The sequence below is a fragment of the Bufo bufo genome, chromosome 6 (assembly GCF_905171765.1).
Source record: "Bufo bufo chromosome 6, aBufBuf1.1, whole genome shotgun sequence".
Lineage (NCBI taxonomy): Eukaryota > Metazoa > Chordata > Amphibia > Anura > Bufonidae > Bufo > Bufo bufo.
Genome location: NC_053394.1, coordinates 367607971 through 367631530, shown reverse-complemented (window position 1 = coordinate 367631530; position 23560 = coordinate 367607971). Strand labels below are relative to the sequence as shown.

Sequence of the window (23560 nt, the reverse complement as noted above, 5' to 3'; positions counted from 1 at the left end):
GATGCGTGAAAATCACCGCTCATCTGAACAGCCCCATTGAAATGAATGGGTCGGGATTCAGTGCGGGTGCAATACGTTCACCTACCGCATTGCACCTGCGCGGAAATCTTGCCCGTGTGAACGCAGCCTTAAGGAGAACACTATTTATATCTTTTAACCTCACAGACAAACATTAAATGAAATAGTCGGAATATTCCCATGCGAAGCTGGATCATTATGCTAATATATATATTTCAAAGGTTTTCACTTCACAGGTGTGCCCTGTCAGGTTTAATAAGTGGTATTTCTTGCCTTATAAATGGGGTTGGGACCATCAGTTGCGTTGAGGAGAAGTCAGGTGGATACACAGCTGATAGTCCGACTGAATAGACTGTTAGAATTTGTATTATGGCAAGAAAAAAGCAGCTAAGTAAAGAAAAACGAGTGGCCATCATTACTTTAGGAAATGAAGGTCAGTCAGTCAGCCGAAAAATTGGGAAAACTTTGAAAGTAAGGGCTATTTGACCATGAAGGAGAGTGATGGGGTGCTGCGCCAGATGACCTGGCCTCCACAGTCACCGGACCTGAACCCAATCGAGATGGTTTGGGGTGAGCTGGACCGCAGAGTGAAGGCAAAAGGGCCAACAAGTGCTAAGCATCTCTGGGAACTCCTTCAAGACTGTTGGAAGACCATTTCAGGGGACTACCTCTTGAAGCTCATCAAGAGAATGTCAAGAGTGTGCAAAGCAGTAATCAAAGCAAAAGGTGGCTACTTTGAAGAACCTAGAATATGACATATTTTCAGTTGTTTCACACTTGTTTGTTATGTATATAATTCCACATGTGTTAATTCATAGTTTTGATGCCTTCATAGTCATGAAAATAAAGAAAACTCTTTGAATGAGAAGGTGTGTCCAAACTTTTGGTCTGTACTGTATGTAATGACAGATCATGTGACACTTAGATTGCACACAGGTGGACATCATTTCACTAATTATGTGACTTCTGAAGGTAATTGGTTGCACCAGAGATTTTTATGGGCTTCCTAACAATGGGGGTGAATACATACACACATGCCAATTTTCTGTTTTCTATTTCTAAACAATAGTTTTATTTACCGTATATACCGGCGTATAAGACGACTTTTAAGCCCTAGAAAATATTTTCTAGAGTGGGGGGTCGTCTGATACGCCGGGTATGGCGGGCGCTGCAGTGCCAGGATGCCCGAATTATCAACAGAGAGAGCCCGGGCCAGGGGCGGACTGACCGGTCGGGCACTTCGGACATGGTTCGAGGGCCCGGCCGGGATGGGGGCCCGCCCCAGAATAACATAACACCGGGCCCCGCTCACTGTAATAGTAATATTCCTATGCGATCCTCTCCCTCTCACTCTCTGTACTCACAACCTCAGTAGCAGGCCGGGCGGCAGCAGGCAGTGTAATAGGAGCCGACAGTGGAAGCTAGCCCCGCCCCTCCCTGCCGTCCAACCAATCAGAGGCAGCCAGCAGTCCAGCACTGACTCACAGCACAGGGGGAGGAGTTGCAGGGACTAAGAGAATCGTCTGAGTTTATTAGTTAAAAGAATCGAATGAGTCAGAGACTGTGTCACCGAGTCCCTGCCAGGCTTCCTGCTCTGCGGCTCCCTGTCTCCTGACAAGTCCGTTCGGGGGGGTGGTATAGTATTGCATGTAGCAGAGCTGTGTGTGTACAGGGTGCTTGCAGCAATGTAGCAGAGCTGTGTGTGTACAGGGTGCTTGCAGCAATGTAGCAGAACTGTGTGTGTACAGGGTGCTTGCAGCAATGTAGCAGAGCTGTGTGTGTACAGGGTGCTTGCAGCAATGTAGCAGAGCTGTGTGTGTGTACAGGGTGCTTGCAGTAATGTAGCAGAGCTGTGTGTGTACAGGGTGCTTGCAGCAATGTAGCAGAGCTGTGTGTGTACAGGGTGCTTGCAGCAATGTAGCAGAGCTGTGTGTGTACAGGGTGCTTGCAGCAATGTAGCAGAGCTGTGTGTGTGTACAGGGTGCTTGCAGCAATGTAGCAGAGCTGTGTGTGTGTACAGGGTGCTTGCAGCAATGTAGCAGAGCTGTGTGTACAGGGTGCTTGCAGCAATGTAGCAGAGCAGTGTGTGTACAGGGTGCTTGCAGCAATGTAGCAGAGCTGTGTGTGTGTACAGGGTGCTTGCAGCAATGTAGCAGAGCTGTGTGTGTACAGGGTGCTTGCAGCAATGTAGCAGAGCTGTGTGTGTACAGGGTGCTTGCAGCAATGTAGCAGAGCAGGAAGCCTGGCAGGGAGTAGTCTTATACGGCGAGTATATCCCAAACTCTATATTTTCAGTGTAAAAGTTGGGGGTCGTCTTATACGCCCAGTTGTCTTATACGCCGGCATATACGGTATATATTTTTCTCATTTCACTTCAGCAACTTAGACTATTATGTTCTGATCCATCACATAAAATTCAGATTAACAAAACATTGAACTTAAGGCTGTAATGTAACAAAACACAAAAAAAGTCAAGGGGGGTGAATAGTTTTGCAAGGCACTGTAAACCCCTTTTTCTATGTACAGAACCCTGGCAGTAATAGTGCTATAATATAAGTAATAATAATTCAATCAGGACAGTTCGCTGTACGACCTTCCAGGGTGATGCTTCCACTGCCAGGTGTTATTATGGGTGGCTCAGTTCCAGTTTCCTATGCCTTAGAAGGTACAGCTCAGCCACCAGTGACTCAGGAGGACTAATGTTCTGTACACTGTGTAACCTGAGAAATTGCGGATGTTTTCCTTCGTAATGTAGGGAGCGATAAGCCAGAAGAACATGTGCCGGTCGCCTGTGTCACCTGCACGTTTTCAAAAGCTGGATTTCTGCATCAATCTCATATGCAGCAGGGAGTCAAAAACATTTAATCATCCCAACATATTAACTGCTACTCAAACCTCCCCCAGGCAGGGATGAGAATAATTACTCTATCCATACAAGCTATGGCACCACATACTGTAATTTGGCTAATAGATTTTTGGTTAAAAAAATATAACTTTTTTGTACTTTAGACAAAACACAGTTTTGTTTCCTCCTACAAGCAAACCATCCATATTTCCTTATGTTTTGTGTCAGCAATTAAAGGGGAAATAACCAAAAGCTTAAAGGGAACCTGTCATCAACTTTATGCTGACCTCACTGAGGGCAGCATAAAATAGTGACAGAAATGCTGATGTCAGCGGTGTGTCACTCATGAGCTAAAAGTAAGTGGTTGCTGAGAACCAGCATCGTAATCATTGGAGCTCAGGCCTTGAAAAGAGTCACATCTACCTGAGAAGAGTCCTGGTTATTCCTAATCTCCTGCTCTCTCACCCATCTGCTGATGATTGGCAGTTCTCTCCTAGAAAGAAAGGGGGAAAACTAGGTAGAAGACTGTCAGTCATCAGCAGGAGAGCAGGAATTCATGAGTAACCATGACTCTTCTCAGGTGGCCGGGACTCTTTTCCAGGCCCAGTCTGCAATGATTGTGATGTTGGTTCTCAGCAACCACTTACTTTTAACTTTTAAATGACAGACCTCTGAAATCAACTCACCTGTCTCTACTTTATACTGTCGTTAGTATGGGCAGCATAAAGATGATGACAGGTTCCCTTTAAAGGGGATTTCCATTGGAATACATTTATTTAAAAAGAAAGATAGAACAGGTGATCATTACTCACCTCCACCGATCCCCCACCACTGCTGTTCCGCCGTAGCTCTGGTTTCTGCTACTCTCCACTTCCTAGTGTCAGCTTCGAGAAGCAGGAATCCCCGGCTGAGGCAGGTCACCACTACAGCCAGTGATTGGCTGTAGTCAGCCATTTTTTTGCATGTTGAGACTGAGACTAGGAAGTGAAGAGCAGCAGGGACTGGAGCATCGGCAGAACACCATCGTTGAGGGATCGACAGAGGTGAGTAATGACTGTTATTTTTAATCCCTTCTGCCCCGGCTTTTCAAATAAAATGAATCCCCTTAGATGGCTAATAAAGAAAGTGACTAATGTCATTCTTGCCAAGGTTCTCAAGGTGACTATATTCTTAAGATGAATGTTGGCTAAAACCCACAATTTCAGTGGAACCATCAGACCAATGTGCATGGGGCTTCCCTGACCCCCCCGATGGCATTTCTCAGAAGGAAGAAGGGTAGTTCATGGTCAAGCTGTCCAAATCTTTTGCTCTGACAGAGGCATATCCCCCTCTCCCTATTGAGAATACATGCATGCTTCAGCAACCTAAGCGTATATGTATATGGATATGGGGGTGTCTGGAGGAATAGCAGTCAGCTGAAGGAACATTTGTAGGAACAGAAAAAAATGAAACTGATGGACTCAATCTATGCTGCACTATTGACTCAGGCGTATGTGATGGAATGATCACCTTAACAATTGTCCGGGCACATACAATGCAGATGGAGCTGAGCTAAACATGCGGTATCGACGATCGGCACCCTTTTCGAGCAAAAAATCTGTCCGTGCAAAAGGAAACCAAAGTGCATTTTGCAATATCTGTGTTAAAGCTTTAGCACAGGGACATTTGTTTTTCCTGTCTGTAATCTCTTGAAAGAGAAATGGCTGATAACAGAGAACAGTTCATTACGTTCAACAGGTTTTGAAGACATTCACTCTTCATGACCTTCTCTCAGCCATCCATGACTATTATCATAGACTGTGCAGCCCCTTTTAAAAGCATCATATAATTCTTCTCTCTTAAAGGGGTTGTGCCAAGATATCGACTGTAAGCATCTGATCCAAGCTCAGCTCCAGTAGTATATCCGGCAGTCCCAAAGAAATGGTGCAATGCTCCACCTGCCACTTCATTCATCCAGGTGCGTAGGACCCCCATTCTCATGTCGTAGAACCCCCACTGATCACATGCTTATTCTCGGATATTGATATTTTGTCACAGCCCTTTATATAAAATGTCTAAATTGGACCTCAGCCACAGAAAAGCAATGCTTTTCTAACACGTTTTGGGCTTTTAGTGGCCCTTCTATTAACAAGACAGCATGAGGGCAGTCCATGGACCAGTCAGAGACAAGGTGTGCACCCCTGGAGTACATGCAGGCTGAGAACCTAGGTTTTAAAATCATACATTCTAGGGCGTTGTGCATTTTTGAGCATCTGTTATTCAGTCTGTATAATAATGGGCTAGATCTCACTTTTTCTATTCTTATTTACCATAGTGCAGGATGCATGGACTGCAGGGTTAATGTCTAGTAACTAGCAGCTGTAATGTGCAATCAAGTAGCAGCCAGCTTGAGCTAAACAAAAGCAACGAGCCGGCAACTAGAAGCAAGGAATCGACGTACAGTAAGTGGAACAGTAAGAGAACACTCCCAGCTCTTCCTTTTTAGGAGGGGAGGTGTGACTGTGATGTCACGCCTGTCAGCTGCTGCACATGGACATGGGGATGATGATCACAGCCTCGCAGCACAGATCTGCATTTGCAGTGGTAGAAGCAGGAGTAGCAGTGTGACGGGTCACCGGGTTGCGCAGTACCTGTAATATACGGTGCACACTTCAGCCTGCTCTTTCCTGGCTTCACCACCTTGAAATCCCTGCACAAAAATCAAAGATGGAGAAGATGTCGAGGGTCTTACCGCTCAACCCAACTTTTATGCCTCCAACGTACGGGGTGCTGAAATCTCTGCTGGAGAACCCTCTAAAACTACCGCTACATCACGAAGATGGTAAGAAATGTTTAAGGATTACAAATGACTTAACTGTTCGATAGAGATGACATTAATTATGCTAGCCACCAAATGTTGCAAGGGATGTAGCAGAGCTGATGGCTGCATTGCCATGTTGCGATAATGTAGTGTAGTAATCATGGAGAGTTGTGCCAAATACCAGACTCATCCCGGCTATGTTTCTGTGTATTACAAGATGAAATATGAATAAACTCCACATCTTATTCTAGTCAAAGTACCGTAATGTCAATCAGCAGGTAAATGTGGAATCAGTTCTCGGTATGTTCAGAACAAATTGTGATTTTTTTTATTTTATTACAGCTTTCAAGTCATTTGCTTCTTAAAAGTTGACTTTGTGAATGTAGTAAATTGTGGTCACAGATTTCATATGCGACTTTTCTCTTGGTTGCCGCGGTAGGGCAGTCTTATCAATGTTTTTTCAGAAATCTATAGCTTTGTGAGGGCGTTGAATGGTCTGTGCGGCATGGCTATAGTTAACCAAAGGGGTAGAATGTAGCATGCAAGCACATGATTTCCACTTAATGAGATTACAGCCAACTATCCAGCAAATCTGAAGCATAATGTAGGCACAACCTGAAAACTCTGTTCGCTAACTTTTTGGGTGCCTTATCCAACATCCCACAAAATGTGTTAATAAAGACAGACAAAAAGTTTGCTTCAATGAGTGCAAAGATTAGTTCTCTCACTGACGTATGAAAAGCAACATCTGACATTGAAATATTTCTATATGTCTTTCGATGTTTTCGTATTTGCTCTACGCGTTTCATTATGTTTCTGTCAGACGGCTTACATGATGAGACATCCACTTTTCTATTCTTTTGACATCTTGCTTTGTTTTAGCATCTTGATGAAACCTTAAACGATTCCATCTTTACCCATTTAGCCTTCTATAAAGAAAAAGACAAAGAGAAGAAACTTGAAGATGAAACCACAGGTTCAACTGTCCCACAGTCGGCTTTCTTGGGGCCAACGCTCTGGGACAAGACCTTGCCATATGATGGAGATACCTTCCAGCTGGAATACATGGACCTGGAAGAGTTTCTCTCAGAAAATGGTATTCCACCAAGTCAGTCCTCGCATGACCTGAGTTCCCATCAGCCTAACCTTCAACAAACTCCGGTGACATCACCCTCTGTCATTGATCTGAGCAGTCGAGCATCCACATCTGTCTTACCAGGATTGGTTCCCCAAAACTGTATGCACAGTCCAGTAAGACCTTGTAAGTATTTTCTTTTCATAAAAAAAATATTTCCAATATTAATATTGTAGAAGACACTATAGATGACCATGACAACTCTGAAATATTGTGCCCATAATAATTTGTGAACTATACATGGTCCAGTGCATTACGTACAGGGAAGTATCTATGCCGTACTCTACTATAACTTTATGTCCAAGCTTAACACCCTCATCCATAATTCAAGAGCTGATTCGTAGCAGAATCTTTCTATGTTTTATTACACTTAATATCCAGTAAGAAGATACTGTCATATGTAAGAAGATCACATTGGTGAAGTCTATGATGTTGGACCACAATGGGTTTTCATAATAAAATAACCTTATAGAGAGATCACACCCCTTTGACAATGCTGGACTGTTACTGGAAATCTAAAAAGACACCCTAAAGGTCCACTCTTTAGTATATTGCGTCATTAACAATAACAAAAATCTCTGAGTAGTACTAAAGTGGTATAAAGCCCTTTCTTTCTCCAAATCAGTGGTAGTCTGGGATCGCAGACTTTATGAATGTTAGCTTTTTACACGCATGTCTAACATATCAGAAGAGACAAAATTAAAAAGAAGAAGAAAATCAGACTAGAAGCTATGCTTGAAGTTTTTTAGGCTTTCAGAACTGGACAGTTGTACAGTATTGTACATTTTGGAAACCTGAAGAAGGAACAAGTCCGGTTTAGTTTGTAGCTGTTTTAACTTGAATAAAGTCTTAAAAACTTCAAGCATTACATCTTGATCTTAAATCCATGAGTAACACCAGAAAAGGGTCTAATTTTCTACTTCTCTTTGGTTTTGACCCTTGTTCTGGGCAATAAATGACCTTGAATGGACTTTCCTTACAGGCTTTCTAAGACAAACTCCTCCTATCATAACAACAGTTTAGAATAATTTTACCCTTGCGACCACTACTTGGTTTTATCCAGGTAATGCCCTTTGTGTACATTTGCATCTTTTTTTAACTTTCAAATACAGTCTCTGTCTGACATATCAGAACATCATTTTGAATGCATTTCCCCTTTGAAACTGATCTGGCCACATCCTTAATGAACTATTCAGAAAATTAGGTGTATGTTCTTAGAACCAATCTCCCATATTCTGCACCGTTTTACATGTATGTGACCAGTTACTGTTATTCACAAACAATCATTTTCTCAGCTTGATGGACACATTTTGAGAGATGTACAGTATCCTTCTCAACGCTGGCCGTAACCAAGGATTGCGCACACTCTTATGTAGAAACCACCAAGCTTTGTTGAAGCACCGTGTCCTTATAAAGACATAACTCTAAATAGCTGCATGCATCAAGGCAACTCAAGCACTTAGCTATTTAGCCTTCTCGTAACATACAGTAGGTTATAAGAATGTCTTGGTTGGTCAAGAGTAGCCTGACTTTCAATATGTTATTATCAGCCAATTATGGTTACAGACGTTGTCGAACTTTCATCATGGTGGATAACCCAACATTGCATTAGCTTTGGTTCATAAAATCTCATCGGAAACTGCAGCTCAAAGTGTGATAGCAAAACTCCATGGAAAATTTAGAATTATGTTATGAAAATCTCTAAGGGTGACCATAGACATTAAATAAATGTTGGCCAAACTCAAAAATGTTGGTAAGGACAGCCAACCATCAAATATATGACTTTCCCCCATTGACAGATGTCAGGGGTTGGACATGTTGAATTCCAACATTCCTGATCCTTTTTTCCAAAGCAAGATAAGCCAGTACCAGTAGCTGATCTCCATATGGGTATGGGGAGGTCGGGAAGAACAGCTGTTGGCTAAATCTAAAGTGTGTGGCTCTCTTAAGTGTTGTTGAGCTTTGAGCAACATCATTTTGGAAACTATTGGAAGTACAATCCGATTAGAATTTAGAGATTTCCTCTCTAAATACCCAGTGAACGTATGACATGTAGTAGAAATGATCAAATTTCCTAAAAATTTGTTTTGTTTTAGATTTTTTCGAAATTTGAACAAATCGATTCTACCTAAATCGAAAGTACTTTAATTGGAAAATCTCGCTCACTCTTTAATTTATAGCAATGCTTGTTTTATGTGTATGTTTAATAGGTAAGGTTGCTGTTGGACTATATCATGTAGACATATGTGGGTTGAACTTGCTGCTTGTCCAAGTAAACAACGAGGAATGATGTCACATGGACATACAGTCAAACATAGGCTCTTTTTTTTACCTTGGTCACAGTCAAATCAAAGAATAGTTGTTCAGAAATTTTAATAGCCATATCTCATAAATTGCTGCCATCTTTGAGTAAACACATGTTTTTTTTTATTAAAAAAAGTATACATGTCAAACTCATATGTACATCCACATATCTACTGCACAATTCTTGGCTTCAGTGCAAAGCTAAAAAAGAACCACCACTATGTCAGCGAGTCAGCCATTATCTCCCAGATACTTGTTAAATCACTCATGATGTTTGTATGTACTTTTCACCAAGACATGGTTATGCAATTTATGAGTCAGATAGTGTATAGTCAATGATACGCTCTACAAATATCTTAGTACAAAATATATTGTCCACATGGCAGAAAGTAGCCTTTAGGCTAGAGCGCTATTACTTTTATTAGCACAGTATAATAAAAGAACTATTCATGAATACTCATGATCTAGGATGCATAAAGTGGAAATGCAACAAGGAAATATTGATCTTGGTTGCATCCATAAAGACAGTGATGACCCATGATTTTTGTAGATTGCATTCTCTTCTTATGCTGTTCACTCTAGGTATAGGCGGCATCTTTTACAAGTATGTATATGTATGTTGTTTTTACTGTTGTACAGATTCCCAAATTACTTTCTAAGTGATTTGTCCTTGTGATAAATTGTACTTCTGTAGCTTCTATTGGAACAACTGACACAGTAATTTAAAGTTTCTTGAGACTCTCTAGATTTCAAGGTTGATGTAAATATATTTTATTTATTATATTTTTAATATTACGCAGAGCATTTTGTTGGGAGAAGCATCTCAGTAAATCTTGGAAAGCAAGACAGAAATTTCCCCTTAGGATAAAATAAATACCTGGAGCTATAAATCTTCTAATCCGAAATGTTCTAAAATACAATGGGGTTTTCTTGGTCTTCAAGATGTCTAAGAAATTCCATGTAAAAACCACTAGTGAAAACTATTATTGAGGTTGCCACCCAAGTGTCCAGATGGAAATGCATGGATAACGATTGTATCTCCAGCATGTGACCATTAGATCTTTGGTAATCAGTAAGGACATTAAAGTTAGGCTCAGCTAAGAGTTCATGTTCATATCAATAGGTTGTCAGGGTTCTGGTGTAGCTAGGGAAGACTGATGAGGTATCTACAGTACTCCACTGGGCTAGGTGTCAGAGGATTAACAAGCCATTCTGCCTTGGTCACAGGATAGCAAAAACTGAATCTTTGTTCCTGGTGAGCAGGGTTGTCACCGTTCAAAAATTTATGGACAGTCCGTAAAAATAGAGCACTTTTTTCCAGTGTCCGTGAAAAAAAAATGGATGCGTCCATGATTTTGTTGAGGCTAGTGGTACATGATTGGATCATTGTGACTGTAATTATCATCATTTTATGGCTCACACTAAAGACTGCTATGAGCACATATCAGTATGTTGAGTCGTAGACATGTATTACTTAAAAGCTTTACCATTCATTGTGGTTTCCAATCTGTCCATAAAAAGTGTTAGCTGTCCCTGATTTTTGGATACACTGTCTAGAAAAAAGAAAAAATCAGGTTGGCAACACTGCTGGTGAGGGCTGAGTAAATGGCAGCACCTACAACACATAAAGGTGACCATATCCTTAAGCGCAAAGTTGGCCCAACCTGTTGAGATCTTTTATGTATTGGGTGTGCCACCTCTCCTTAGACAGATGACATGATTTCGGGGCATGATGCCCTCTCAATTTAGAACAAGAGTTTTAGTATATCTGGGGGAGGGAGGGAGGGAGGGAGAGGGTTGTTAAGAATAGTCAAGTGAGCATTCCGTTTTTGAAGGTTTATGGCCACCTTAAACATTGACTTTGAACAAATTAGTCAACTTTTTTTTTGTTTTTCTTGGTACCTGCAAGGTTATTGATTTGTCATAACCAACCAAAAACAGTAGAATCCCTCAGTGTTCACTATACAGGCAAGGTCTATAGCACATATAAAAAGAGACGATTTTTAAACACTTTTATATACAATTCATGATCGTATTCGTATACTTTACTGTCATTCAGAACAAAACCAATTTGGCTTTTGAAATACAAGGCTTAATGGAGCTGTGAGCCAAGACACCACTCTCACTAATCACCGCTAAGTATAGCTCTGTGCATAGCTATGAATGGCTGGATTAGACGTAAATCTCTCTTTAAATATACTCTGGTGCCCAACAGTGCAAAACAATTAATTGTACATTTTCAAAACAGATTATGACTGAAGAATAGAAATAAAGTAAGAAGACCTTCCCTTTTTAAGCCTTATTTGTAGGGCAGGGTAATTAACAGGTGTACGACCACACTTTACACGCCCCTGCCGTGTTTACTTTCCCAGCCTGTAACTGAGACATGTGTGAGCGCATGGTCCTTTAATAAGATGGTTCACATTTCATCTCATGTGAGTACAGGATTATTACAATAGCTCTATCCTGTGCTATCTCCAAAAACTGCTAGTCATAGAACGAAAGCGTCACACAATTTTGGCCAAATAATTGCTAGATTTGTTGAGGCAACTTGGAAGTTCTCCAGGAAGTAGTTTCTTCAGACTGACCTCAGAAGGCAGGTGAGGAAGTCAAGAAGAGTCCTAAATAGGACTACTCTACTGAAATGATGAGAATTTATATTTGGCTGGAGTGCTTAGTAATGTTGTGTATCTCATAGTTGAGCTCACCAAATGTTATGAAGAATGGGGTCTAATGGAGCCAAATTTGGTCTCCAAGTGTAACGCCTTTACCTTCAAAGAAGTAGAATGTTTGTGGTTGGTCCGTTTGGACAACTTCAGATTGTGGGTAAACTGAGACAAGTGAGAACTCTTCTTGATGGGACTGGAAGCCCCTATGGTCAACTTTTGACTTCAGAGGTAACCATGGTGTCTGATTACTGAAGGTCTAATCGCTAAGACCACACCAATCATCAGAACATGAGTTCCATGTCCTGCATTAGAATGAAGTGGCAGTCCACTGAAGTTGCTGCTGCCACTCAATAATTTTTTGTGTGCACTGATGTTTTTTAAGCATACAGTATAGTGGAATATAAAATATATTACATACAGTGCGTTTTGGTTTATGACATTTTGGTAGCATTCTTTTGGATCAGTGGTATTTTTTCAAAACACAGCATGTTCTGTTTTTTGTTTATTTTTGTCCCATAAGCTCCTCTATAGGAATTAATTTTTTTTTAACAAATGTAACAATGCTAGGAAGAGCCTTACAAATGTGTGTGGTTTTCTAACATTTTACGCTTATTTTGGTATTTCCCATAAAGTCAACCCCTGGACTTCTAGGGCATATGAGTATCATGGTGAGGTTCCTTAGGCTGTGCTCGCACTGAAGGCTCTGTTTGATCTGTCGCAGAATCCCTCAGAAGCTGAAAAGTAGAGAAGCACTTATATGAGGTTTTGGATGCATTTTTTGTTGCTGCAGTATCTGAATACATTTTCAATTCTCTCATTTCTAAAATGCATTCAGAAACCACTTCAGTAAAATGCATCCAGATGTAAAATTTAATTTTTTATGCCGTTTTGTGTTGCACGGTCCAAAGCAACCCATGCAATTATGTCCTTAGCCATGGCAGAGAGCTGCTAGATAGCAGCAGGTCCCAGTGTGATGGACCCAGCCTGTCCATGTAATACAGCATTCATGGTGAATGCTCGACTAGTCACTCCATCTATTTCAGGGTATGGTTACCCCATTCTCGTGAGTAGTGGGGGGTCCCAGCAGCCAGACCCTCACGATTTGCTGTTCTGGGCATCTGCGGCACCAGAAACTAACAGCAGGGTCCGTACACTGTGTAGTTTCCTGCACCAGCCTACTGAAGCTCAGCTCCTGTTCACTTGAATAGGAGCTGAGCTGCAGTACCGCAACATGGCCTCGACATACTGTAGAATATGGAACTGACTGCTTCCAGCTCTATGTATTGTCAGGGCCTGGTGCCGCAGCAGCCCAAAACAGCTGATCGATGGGGTTCACTCCCAACTGATCGATGAAATATCAGACCCCCATCAATTTGATACAGACGACCGATTGGTAAGGCCCCAGTCACACTACCGTGGTGCCTCCATGCCAGTGTTGCGGACTGCAAACTGCGGGTCCACAAAACACGGGCACTGGATATGTGCACTCTGCATTGCAGTGCGGACCCATTGACTTCAATGGGTCCATGATGCGCTAGATGCGGTAAAAGATGTCCTCTCTTTTGCAGAGCGGAGGCATGGACCCGGAAGCACTAGGAAACACACGGAAGTCCTTTCAGGTGCTTCCGGGTCCATGTTTCCGTGCCGCAAAAGATAGAACATGACCTATATCCTGATATACGGTGTACGTAATGGCTTTGATAAAAGTTAAAATCCAACTTGAGATGTCCTTGTCGACGTAGTCCATAACTTTGGGGTTGGGGGTCACCTTTTTCAGGTCGTTAGTTTGGAAAACACAACAGAGGTTTTATTGTGGTGGCGGATCAACAGTCAGGACTTATTGAAAAGAATAATCCTGTCCTTTGGGGCTACAGCACTGCGTCACGAGCGTCTGACCCTGGTCACAAGGCCTTCACATTCAGTTCAATTAACCTTTAGTAGGAGAAAATGTGAATTCATCCTGGAGCACACAGGCTCATGGAGAAACTCTTCAAAGAACAAAAACTCCTTTCTTATCATGGCCCACCTTTTTGCCAAAAGCAACTGGCCTGATAAGATTATATAATGTGTGTCTCCTCACTATCATTCGCATTCATCCAACTTGCTGTGAACTGCAGCACGTCTCTATTCAGCCAGCTGCAGTTCCATGCCGGGTGGCTGGGAGTGCTGTGGTGCAGGAAATCAGTCAGATAGCATGTACCCTCAGAAAATCACCAGTATATAGCCATGTCTTAGCTATATTTTATCAGAACAGCTGCGTGACTGCCAGTTTGGTTGACATTCCAACTCTTAAAGGGGGTGGTCACAGGGCTAGACTTAGGTGGGTGGCAAACCAGGCTATGGGATATCTTGGCTCCTCAATTACTAGAAATGGGAAACTCAGGAACAAACTAAAATCTACCATTATTAAGCAGTGCTTGGTGGCCTGGATTGAGTACAGAACTGCAGTACTGTGTGGGTACTATATGGGAGTATTATATGGGCTCTTTAAGGAAGTACAATTTGGATCCTGAACATTATTTAGGCACCATGTTGTTATATAATGTGACCGTGTATTATGTGGGTGCTATAGGGCAGCGTGTTGTGGCTCTCTAAGTAAAATTTGGAGACTGAATAGTATTACGGTACTATAGTTGTATGATGTAGACTGTTTATGGCATTACTATGTGGACTCTCTAAGTATTATTTGGATAGTGACTATTATTACATCCTTAGGATAGGCCATCAATATCTGATCGACCGGGGTCCAACCCTCCACACTCCCTCCAATAAGCTGTTTCGGGGTGGCTCTGGCACTGGATCTACACAGCGCCGTCCGTTTTGTAGTGGACCGAACTGGTTACTGCAGCATCCACTTCAACAGGAGCAGCAAGCTCTGTCCATTAGACAGTGGACGGAGCTGTGTAGTTCTGGCATCAGATCTACCCAAAACCAGCTGATCAGCCGCAGTGTGAGAGGTCAGGTCCCCTGTGATCAGATATTGATAGGCCAAATAGTAACATCCTGGACAACCCCTTTAAGGGTATGTTCGCAGGGGATTCATGGAGTTTTAAATGAAGTGAATCTGTATGTAGACTAGGTGCAATTTTTGTAAATTCATACCAAAAGTATTTGGTCCGTATGAATTTCCGGCCTCTGGATAAGGCTTCCATTCACTGTCTGCAAGTAAAAGTTTTGAATTCTGAGGAATCGAAGTTTCATGATTTTCGTACAACCCCTTTAACAGTCTAATTGGCACCAATCATTACGGTGTGGATAGCTGCTATCTGGACGTATTTATTATGCAGTGTACTTTTTTATTGGCATGAACTATGTTTGCTTATTATAGATAAAGAGGCCTCCGCTCATAGGTAGCAATTAGCTTCTACACGAGGATCCCTGAGGAAGCGCTGGTACTTCCTGTACAGTGTGTACAGTGCATGGGTGCCCGGCGAGGTGCCAAGTCTGGATGTACAAGTACGCTGTGTGCCCCGGGTGTGGGAGCAAACCTGATGATCTGCTGTCACGTGGACTGACTTGTGCTCCGTCTTCCACTCACTTTCACTGTTAGCAATGATTGCTGCACCTTGTACAGTACATCATGTACAGTTATGGTAATCGTCCATTGTTCATTCGCTAATGATCCGATGCCGCCGGCGGCTATAAACACCTAAATCCATGTGATCAGAAGTAAGGACTTTAACCGGCGACTTGTAATTAGTCTCCAATCTTAATGCCGGGTCATATGAATTGAAGAAGCCGTCAGAGACATTTATAAAGTAATAATATGAGACTAAAAAATTGAGCGAGCAATGCTTGTCCAGAATAAGAAAAGTTCCAGTTTTTGATGCAGTTTTTGGAGCTAAATACAGGAGTCCCGTATGCAAGCTCAGACGGGGGAACACGGAAATCTACCAGAGGGCCCCTCAGAACTGTGGGCCCCCAGTCTACTGAAACTAACCAGTTTATTATTATAGACACATCAGGTGGCTGAGATGACTTAGGCCTCATGCACACAGCCAATGTTGTCTTGTGCCTGTGTCGAGGACCGTAAATTGCGGTCTGCATTGCACAGGCACCAACCGTGTGGCCACCGTATGCGGAGGCGGACCGCGATGGGGTCCGCGATCTGCATCCGACAGTCCACACTGCAAAAAAGTAGTGCTTCCGTGGGGTTCCGTGGCTCCGTTCCGCACTGCACCTTCCAGATTGTGGACCCATTCCAGTGAATGGGTCGGCATCCATGACGCAGTGCACAAACGGCAGGTGCCAGTATATTGTGAACCTACAGGCACAGGCTAACGGCCGTGTGCATGAGACTTTATAGGTACATAGGTAGGTCATAAAGTGACCCCTATAAGCCCAGGGACCCCTATAATCAATCATCTTGAATGTCTTGTTGCTGTCTGCAACTGTGCGAGCAGGTAGCATTTGTATGTAGTCAAACAGTGGGCCCCTAGAATGAATTTTACTGGCGGGCCCTAGGGATCCCAGTCCGGCACTGCCCATATGGTGGCAGCTTAGGATGCATGCCCAGGGGTGCGGGTTAGGCCTCATTCGCATTTTCGTGTCCATTTAACAGCCATGAAAAAATCAGTCCGTGTTACATCCGTGAAGATGTCCATGAAGCATCCGTGTTTGGTCCATCTGTCCGTTTTTTACCCTCCGCGTGTCATCTGTATTCCACGGATGCTGTTTAGCTGAAAATTAATTTCCAAAGCATCTCCTGTCAGTGGTCAGTAAAAATCATGTGTTGTGTCCGTAATGTTCACAGACCCAACACCCAATGGGTGCCTTTGGTCCGCATTATGGACCAAAGCAGTGCTTGTCTCCGGGATTTTTTCACTGATCTGTAGTCAGTAAAAAAAAATACTGATGTGTGAACAGACACCTTGAAATAAATGGGTATGTGTGCTGTCCGTGGAAAACGTGGACAGTACACGTCAGTGAAAAACGGAAATGTGGACGAGGCCTCAGGCTGTGGTTTTTCTGTTGGAAAATCTGCATGGACAAATACACAAGTAATCCGCAATATGTACAGGTACCTTTACTGCACTGTCTCCGAGCTGAGAGTCCGTGAGCATAAGGATTAGAGCTGAGCGAAGTATTGGAAAATTTTACTTGGCTGCTTTGGCGAATTTTACAAAAAAAAATTGGTTTGTGATGAATCCCTTCGGTACGAAGCAGATTTCTTTGTAAGTAGTGGGTGCAATGACAGGGAGCGGCAATTGCACCACCCCCTCCCCCGTCTTTGTACCCCTCAGATGCCGTGTTCATATATGATCGCAGCATCAGATAGCAATAATCCATTGTGAAATAAAATTAAAAAAAACATACTTACCCGCTCCATTTGCTTGCGATGGGCAGGCCACCACCATCTTGCTTGATGATCTGGAGCGAAATCTCGCGCGGCCCAAGATGATGTCATCAGCCGCCCGGCGTGCTGACGGCATACGTCACCGCGCACAAGATTTCAGCCTTCAAGCAAGATGGCTGCAGCCGGCCCGTTGCAAGCAAATGGCGCGGGTAAGAATGTTTTTTTTGCACTATTTCAGGTTAAATCGATTCACTACCACGAAGCACGAGGAAATTTGGCTTTGAAGGCAAATCTAATTTATCCTGAAATTCAGATCGAAGTCTTCTTCGTGGCCTTTGATTCGCTCAACACGAATAAGGATGTCAGAAGTAATGAATATCCAAGTGTCCTCTGCAAAAAAAGGACCCCACTATGTACAGGTACCCTAAGGGCACCTTTACACACGTTCGGTTTGGCATTTTTTTTTTGCATTGACATAGATGTGTGGAAGAGATATTTACATGTGCAAGTCTAGCATAAAATCCGGACACAGAGCAAACGCAGAGCAGACCACAGGAAGAAACTGCTACTTAGGGCTCATGCACACGAACGTATATTCTTTCCATGTTGGTTCTGTTTTTTTTGCGGACCGTATATGGAACCATTCATTTCAATGGGTCCACAAAACAAACGGAAGTTACTCCGTGTGCATTCCGTATGTCTGTATTTCCGTTCCGCAAAAAAATAGAACATGTCCTATTATTGTCCACATTACGGACAAGGATAGTACTGTTCTATCAGGGGCCAGCTGTTCCATCCATGTTTTTTGCGAACCGTTTTTTGTGGGCCGCAAAATTCATACGGTCGTGTGCGTGAGCCCTTAGATTGAGAATTCACATCTGACCTTGTACTCAAGCTGATTGGAGATTAGTGAACCACGCAAGAAAAGAAAACCTATTTGCTTGGGTCAGATTAAGATATTTACAGCCCTCTGCCCTAAAGAACTAGAAAACCTTCACCGGGCTGGGAGGAAATCACTTGTCTGCAGTAACACGTTGCCGTCCAGGTTGGCTTGAAGAACTAACGTTGTTGCTTTCAGATGAATTGCAGCAGAAAATCTGACTGATTCTGCACACAACAAAATTCCAGACCTTTCAGCCGCATCTGTCCTTAAATGGTTCCATGCTTTTAAAAATATCCACTGCCAAGCGAAAATCCTCCTCTGAATCTATCAGTAATGAATTCAGGTTTTGGCTGCATACAGCAGAGGCAAGCAAGTGCAGACGGAAAAACAAATGGACATGATAGGAATGGAAAATACTGAAATCATGAAGCTTGACCTTTTCTAACTGTTCTAGGGCTGGTTTCACAGTGCTTCTTGAAAAAACTTCACGGAAGTTTTTGGCGCAATATTTTGAGTCAAAGCCAGAAGGGGGTTCGGAAAGGCTTAGGCCCGTGTCCATTTGGCATCAGTGTTTGGCTGCATATCATTGCATCCAACCAGCCACACCGTGGGGTCACACCCTAAGGGTACAGCCACATAATCAGGTTTCTTGGTGCAGTTTCGGAAGCCAAAATCAAGAGCAGATCACAAAAGGAGAGAAAGTCTACAGGACAGATACAACTTCTCCACTTTTTGGAATTTACTCCTGGTTTTGTCTTTCAAAACGGCATAAGGAAGCCTGACCGTGTGACCGAGTCCTAAATCTGTTGGCCTGCGGAGGCCCAGCCCACTTCTCTCAACACTTTTAAAAAGTGGCAAAAGAGGCTGAAAGTTGCATGTGACATAAATTACAACATACACAAACCCGACAACCAAAAAATTGGTGCAAGGAACTTGATCTATCTGCCCTATTGTTTGTAGTGCTTATTATATTTCACTATTGGCTTTCTGCTAACATCTGACTGCAGGATTTTATTTTTGGGTGGGGATGCTGGATTAAAATCACTGAAAAATGGCGTGTTTTTTCCTAAAAAATTGTGTGAAACCACCCTATTGCCATTTTTGATGCAGTTTTTTGAGCCATGCGCAGGACTGAAGAGAGCAGATGGATCAGTCTTTCCTTTACACTATTCCTTCTTTTTGAATTTGTTTGGCTCAAAAAAAAAAATCAAAATGCGTGAAAAACTACCGCAAAAAATGTCTGTGTGATTCTAGATTAAAGTGTCACTTTAGAATGCAATCAGCATTGAGATTCAAACAGTAGATATGAAAAACACCTTGCCTCTCCGCTGAGCAGGAACACATTACATTTTTTAAAGAATCCGAAAATGTGCAGCTCTTTGCTGATAGAAGAAAAATGCAAGTGATGGCTGAAATGTCTGAGTCTATCACATCATACATTTCCTCGTCTTCGGAGGTCGTTGCAGTTTATGTTACCACCGGTTTGTTGTTGTTCCAATTATTCTCTATTTACATTGTTACACTGTGACTATGTCTTAGATGGGTAAAACGTATCCCCTATCTACAAGATAAGTATCTGATCATCAGGGTCCCGACCAATGGGGCCTTCACTGAGATTCACGAGAACAGAGGCTCATGTTCCTCCATTTGAATGGAGCATTGGCCACCGCACTATTCAACTCGGAGATAGCCCCTCACAAGTGCTCAAGCTTGGCTATCTCCAGCAGTCCTGTAGAGCTGAAAGGACATACAGGGTTATGTAACTTGGTAAATACAGTACATTACATTATTTTCCTTGCACTTTTCTTGAGTTACAGCCTAGTCCAGAGCTGAACTCACAATTCTTAGGGTAGATTCACTCTTGTTGCTCGAAATGCTGCAACTGTCTCATTCATCTGAAAGGGGCTTGAATATTTCCATGTACTTATCATCAAAAATGATTTTCGGTCTCAGACATTTCCTTGATTTCCGCTGTCTGGCACAAGACGTCATATTCTAAATGAGTAATTACACTTTAAGATTTTTTTTTTCTCCTCAGTCTTCGTGCATAGAGAAATATCTAAATCTAGAGAATGGATCATGGTGATAGGTTCAGACATCTGCTGGAAAGTTCTAGTCGGGGCAAAGTATAGCCTGTTGAATGGATCTATTTCAATGTATACTGTCAGCTCTATTGAAGTTAAAGGGGTATTCTGATTATGTAAAGTTAACTCTTATCCACAGGAGAGGGGATAACTATTAGATCAGCGAGGATCCTACCACTGGGAGCCCCAGCAATCACGAGAACTGTGACCCCATAACCTGTGGAGGGCACCCCTCCATCCGAAATGAAGGGAGGCTGGTCGGGATGTGCACAGCTGCTCTCTTAATTTTTATGTGAGTTCTGGAGATGGCAGATATCTTTAGAACTCCCATAGAAATGGATAGAGTTGCTGTACCGATGCCCAATCGGCCGCTCCATTCATTTCAGGGGTCTCCACAGGGTCCCAGTTCTCATGATCGATGGGGGACCCTGTGGTAGAATTTAATAGATTTGTGAGGATTTTAATAATGATGAGCTATCCTCTGGATAGGTCATGAGTACTGATTCGACAGTAATTCTTCTCAATCCCCATAAACTAAACGACCACCCACCCAACCGCTCCCCATAAGTAAGCCAGTTCCAGACACTGGTGGCAGGGGTTTACCTGCCCTGAGAACAAAAAAGACATTGAAACTAAGCTTGATCCTTCTCAAAATCTCTCCCTCCAGTCATATCTGCTGTTGATTTTGGTCCTGCCAAAATCTCCAGGTTTGGCTGACATTTAACAGATGTGTATGGATAACTATAGAAAGAAGATGGGGCCAAATAGCAGAGAGTTGGACTGCAGCACCAGACTACACAGAATTTGTAGTCTGTTACTATGGAGACACAAAGATCTGCAGAAGAGCTGGAATCTTTTTGCATGTTTACTTAATTTATCAGTTTAGATGCACTGAAGCAATAAAAAAATGGTAGACATGGTCTTTATTTTAAAGCCTATGTAATACAGGAGGTTGGGTTAGTATTTCCACAGTTTGAGTTCTTCTCTAACCACCACTTGACTACTGTCTATTGAAACCTAGAATCGATATCAGGTGTTGATTCCATCACCAGAGACACAAGAGGAAAGCAGTGACTGGCTAGAGCGACCATATAGTCATGAAATAGCTGTCTATGGCAGCTGACTGGTCAGAACTTCCACTCCAGGCAAAGAGTAAAAGAAAAAGTAAAACTGTTTTATTTTGGAAAATTGTGGCTTTTACTTGTTATATAATAATCTTTATCCAAGGACCTGGGAAATGGCCATATGTGACTAAAGCTCTTGATAAGGAGTGGAACTTCAAGGTTGCATAAATTGTTGTGTACGGTGGACAACTGGACACAACACCTTAATAAACCTATCACCTATCAATGGAGGGATTTTTTTCACAAGAACTTTTTGGTCTTCTCATAAATCTCTGCAACACGATCATCTACAGATGTGGACACCTTTAGGTTAGAGTCACACTTGGCGTAGCTTCTGGGAGTTTTGGTCCTGCATTAATCCTGCAGTTGGTCCAGGACACACAAACATAATCTGGATGTGTTAATGTGGCCTTACCTTTCTACTCATTTGGTTGGCCCATCTCATACTTCAGTGGCATATCGCAATAGGTGCAGGACCTTGTTCACTTTGGGGGTCCGTTATAGAGATAGATGTGGGTCCCACACCTATCAGATATTGGTGGCATATCCTAGCGATATGTCACCAATGGGCGAGATGGGCAACCTCTTTAAGGACTCCAAAGTCTTATGATACAAATACAATACATTATCACAACAGGCCCTTGTAACCATCTGTGGGCTGCAGCTCACATCGCAATCGCAACCACTGGGTGGACCCATATAGACACATATAGCATAAATATCTTCCAGTTGGTCATCTAGGGATTTATTGAGCAAAAAGTAAGGAAGGTCACATCTGAACATCTTCAACAATAATATCCATTCAGTGGTAAAAAAAAAAGAGCAGAGATTTAAATGAATAAATATGAAAAGTTATACTGAATCTTTTTCCGCAGAGTTATATAACGATCTGCTCAGCTCCTCCTGCTCTATAACATGTTGCCTGTAGATTGCACTGCATTTTCATGGTGAAAGGTCCCCTTTAAGGTGTGACTGACGTGCCAGAAGCACAAGATGGAAGTAGAATCACTGTTGATACCTTCAGCTAGGGTAAACACAGTGAAGCTGGGTGCACCTACTTTGACTACATCCGTGCACTGCGCATGCGCCGTAAACCGTGAGACATGATATCCCATATGTTTTTTGCGTTTACATGTAAAAGTACACATAAAATACAAATATACTCTTTCAATTTGTGCACTTTTCTCATTTTCCGAAAAATATCCGCAGATAATGTTCCACATACTGTAGCGAGCACATACATAGAATCTGCGTTATACTTGTGCAAATAATCACAGAAATATATGTGGCATATGTTAAAGGAGTTGTCCAGTCTCAGGAAATGACGGCAGCTTTCTTCTTGGAATGTGAATGGTATTGCAGTTCAACCCCTGCTCACTCAATGGAAATAAGCTACAACACCAGACGCAACCTATGGACAGGTACGTTTTTAGAGATAGAACCCACCCCCCTGTTAAGTGTTGGGGGTTGGTAATTGGTGTCCTTTGATGGTCAGGAAAGGGGAATCATACTGGTGAGAACATCGGAGACGATCACCCGTGCAGCTATATCCTATTAAATGACTTCAAAAGACTGATCTTTCCACGGTCAAGATGTCTAACGATGTTGGCAAACAAGCAGTTAAGAAAAGATTGTCAAGTTTATCAGCAACTAATTTTACAAAAGAAGCTGAACATTTTCTACTTTCATTGTCTCCATGGAAACTGGCGAGTTTTGACTAGTGGCTTAGTAGCTGATTTTGCTGTGGACTGTAGTGTTATAAGGTTCTCAATGACAATAATCTGAAGCATCATCCTAAAAAAAATATATATGTAAGAGGTCCATAGTGTTATCTATTAGAGGAAGTGTTAATCTATTCAACTTCTGTCATTCACGTGGATGTCAACTAGAGCTGAACTTAGTTACAACACGTTTGCTGTATCTTTCCTCTCGTCTCAAGATGAAGCATTGATGATGTGAAGGTCTCCAAGGGAGAAGGAACAATGCACTATGAAAAAACCAATCGAACTTGATCAACTTGGTTCATTTAGTTCGGTTAGTTTTGTATGTAAAGTGTCTGCCATCACTTCACGATGAGAATTATTGGCAGCCCAGATCTGTCCCCACTTGTATCCCTCAGTATATTGCATTATAAATGAGTGCATTGAAGATGGTTTCCCGTAACTCATATAGTGCCAATCCGTTCAACAGTGCTGTTTATAGGTTGGAACCTCCTAATAATAGGGGCACCAAAGAGTTCATTGCCTCTGTGCACCTCCTTGGATAGTCCCCCATTCGTATATATACTGTATATAGGACAAGATTCTTTTGTTGATGTCCTTCCAATTGATTGAAATTTATGGAAGCCCCAGTATAAAGGTGGCTAGCAACATGATGAAAGTTGAACCTACTGATATTGGTGG

At 42.4% G+C, this 23560-nt stretch overlaps 1 protein-coding gene across 2 annotated transcripts in view; it reads left to right on the top strand.

Annotated features, from left to right (window-relative positions):
• Positions 1-5418: 5418 nt before the first annotated feature.
• Positions 5419-23560, top strand: part of HLF (HLF transcription factor, PAR bZIP family member) — a 37403-nt gene continuing 19261 nt past the window's right edge. For both annotated transcript variants that reach the window (XM_040435553.1, XM_040435552.1), the window contains exons 1-2: positions 5419-5684; positions 6589-6924. In XM_040435553.1, coding sequence (XP_040291487.1) covers positions 5570-5684; positions 6589-6924 — 451 coding nt within the window. In that variant the 5' untranslated portion in view covers positions 5419-5569. The remainder of the gene's footprint in view (positions 5685-6588; positions 6925-23560) is intronic.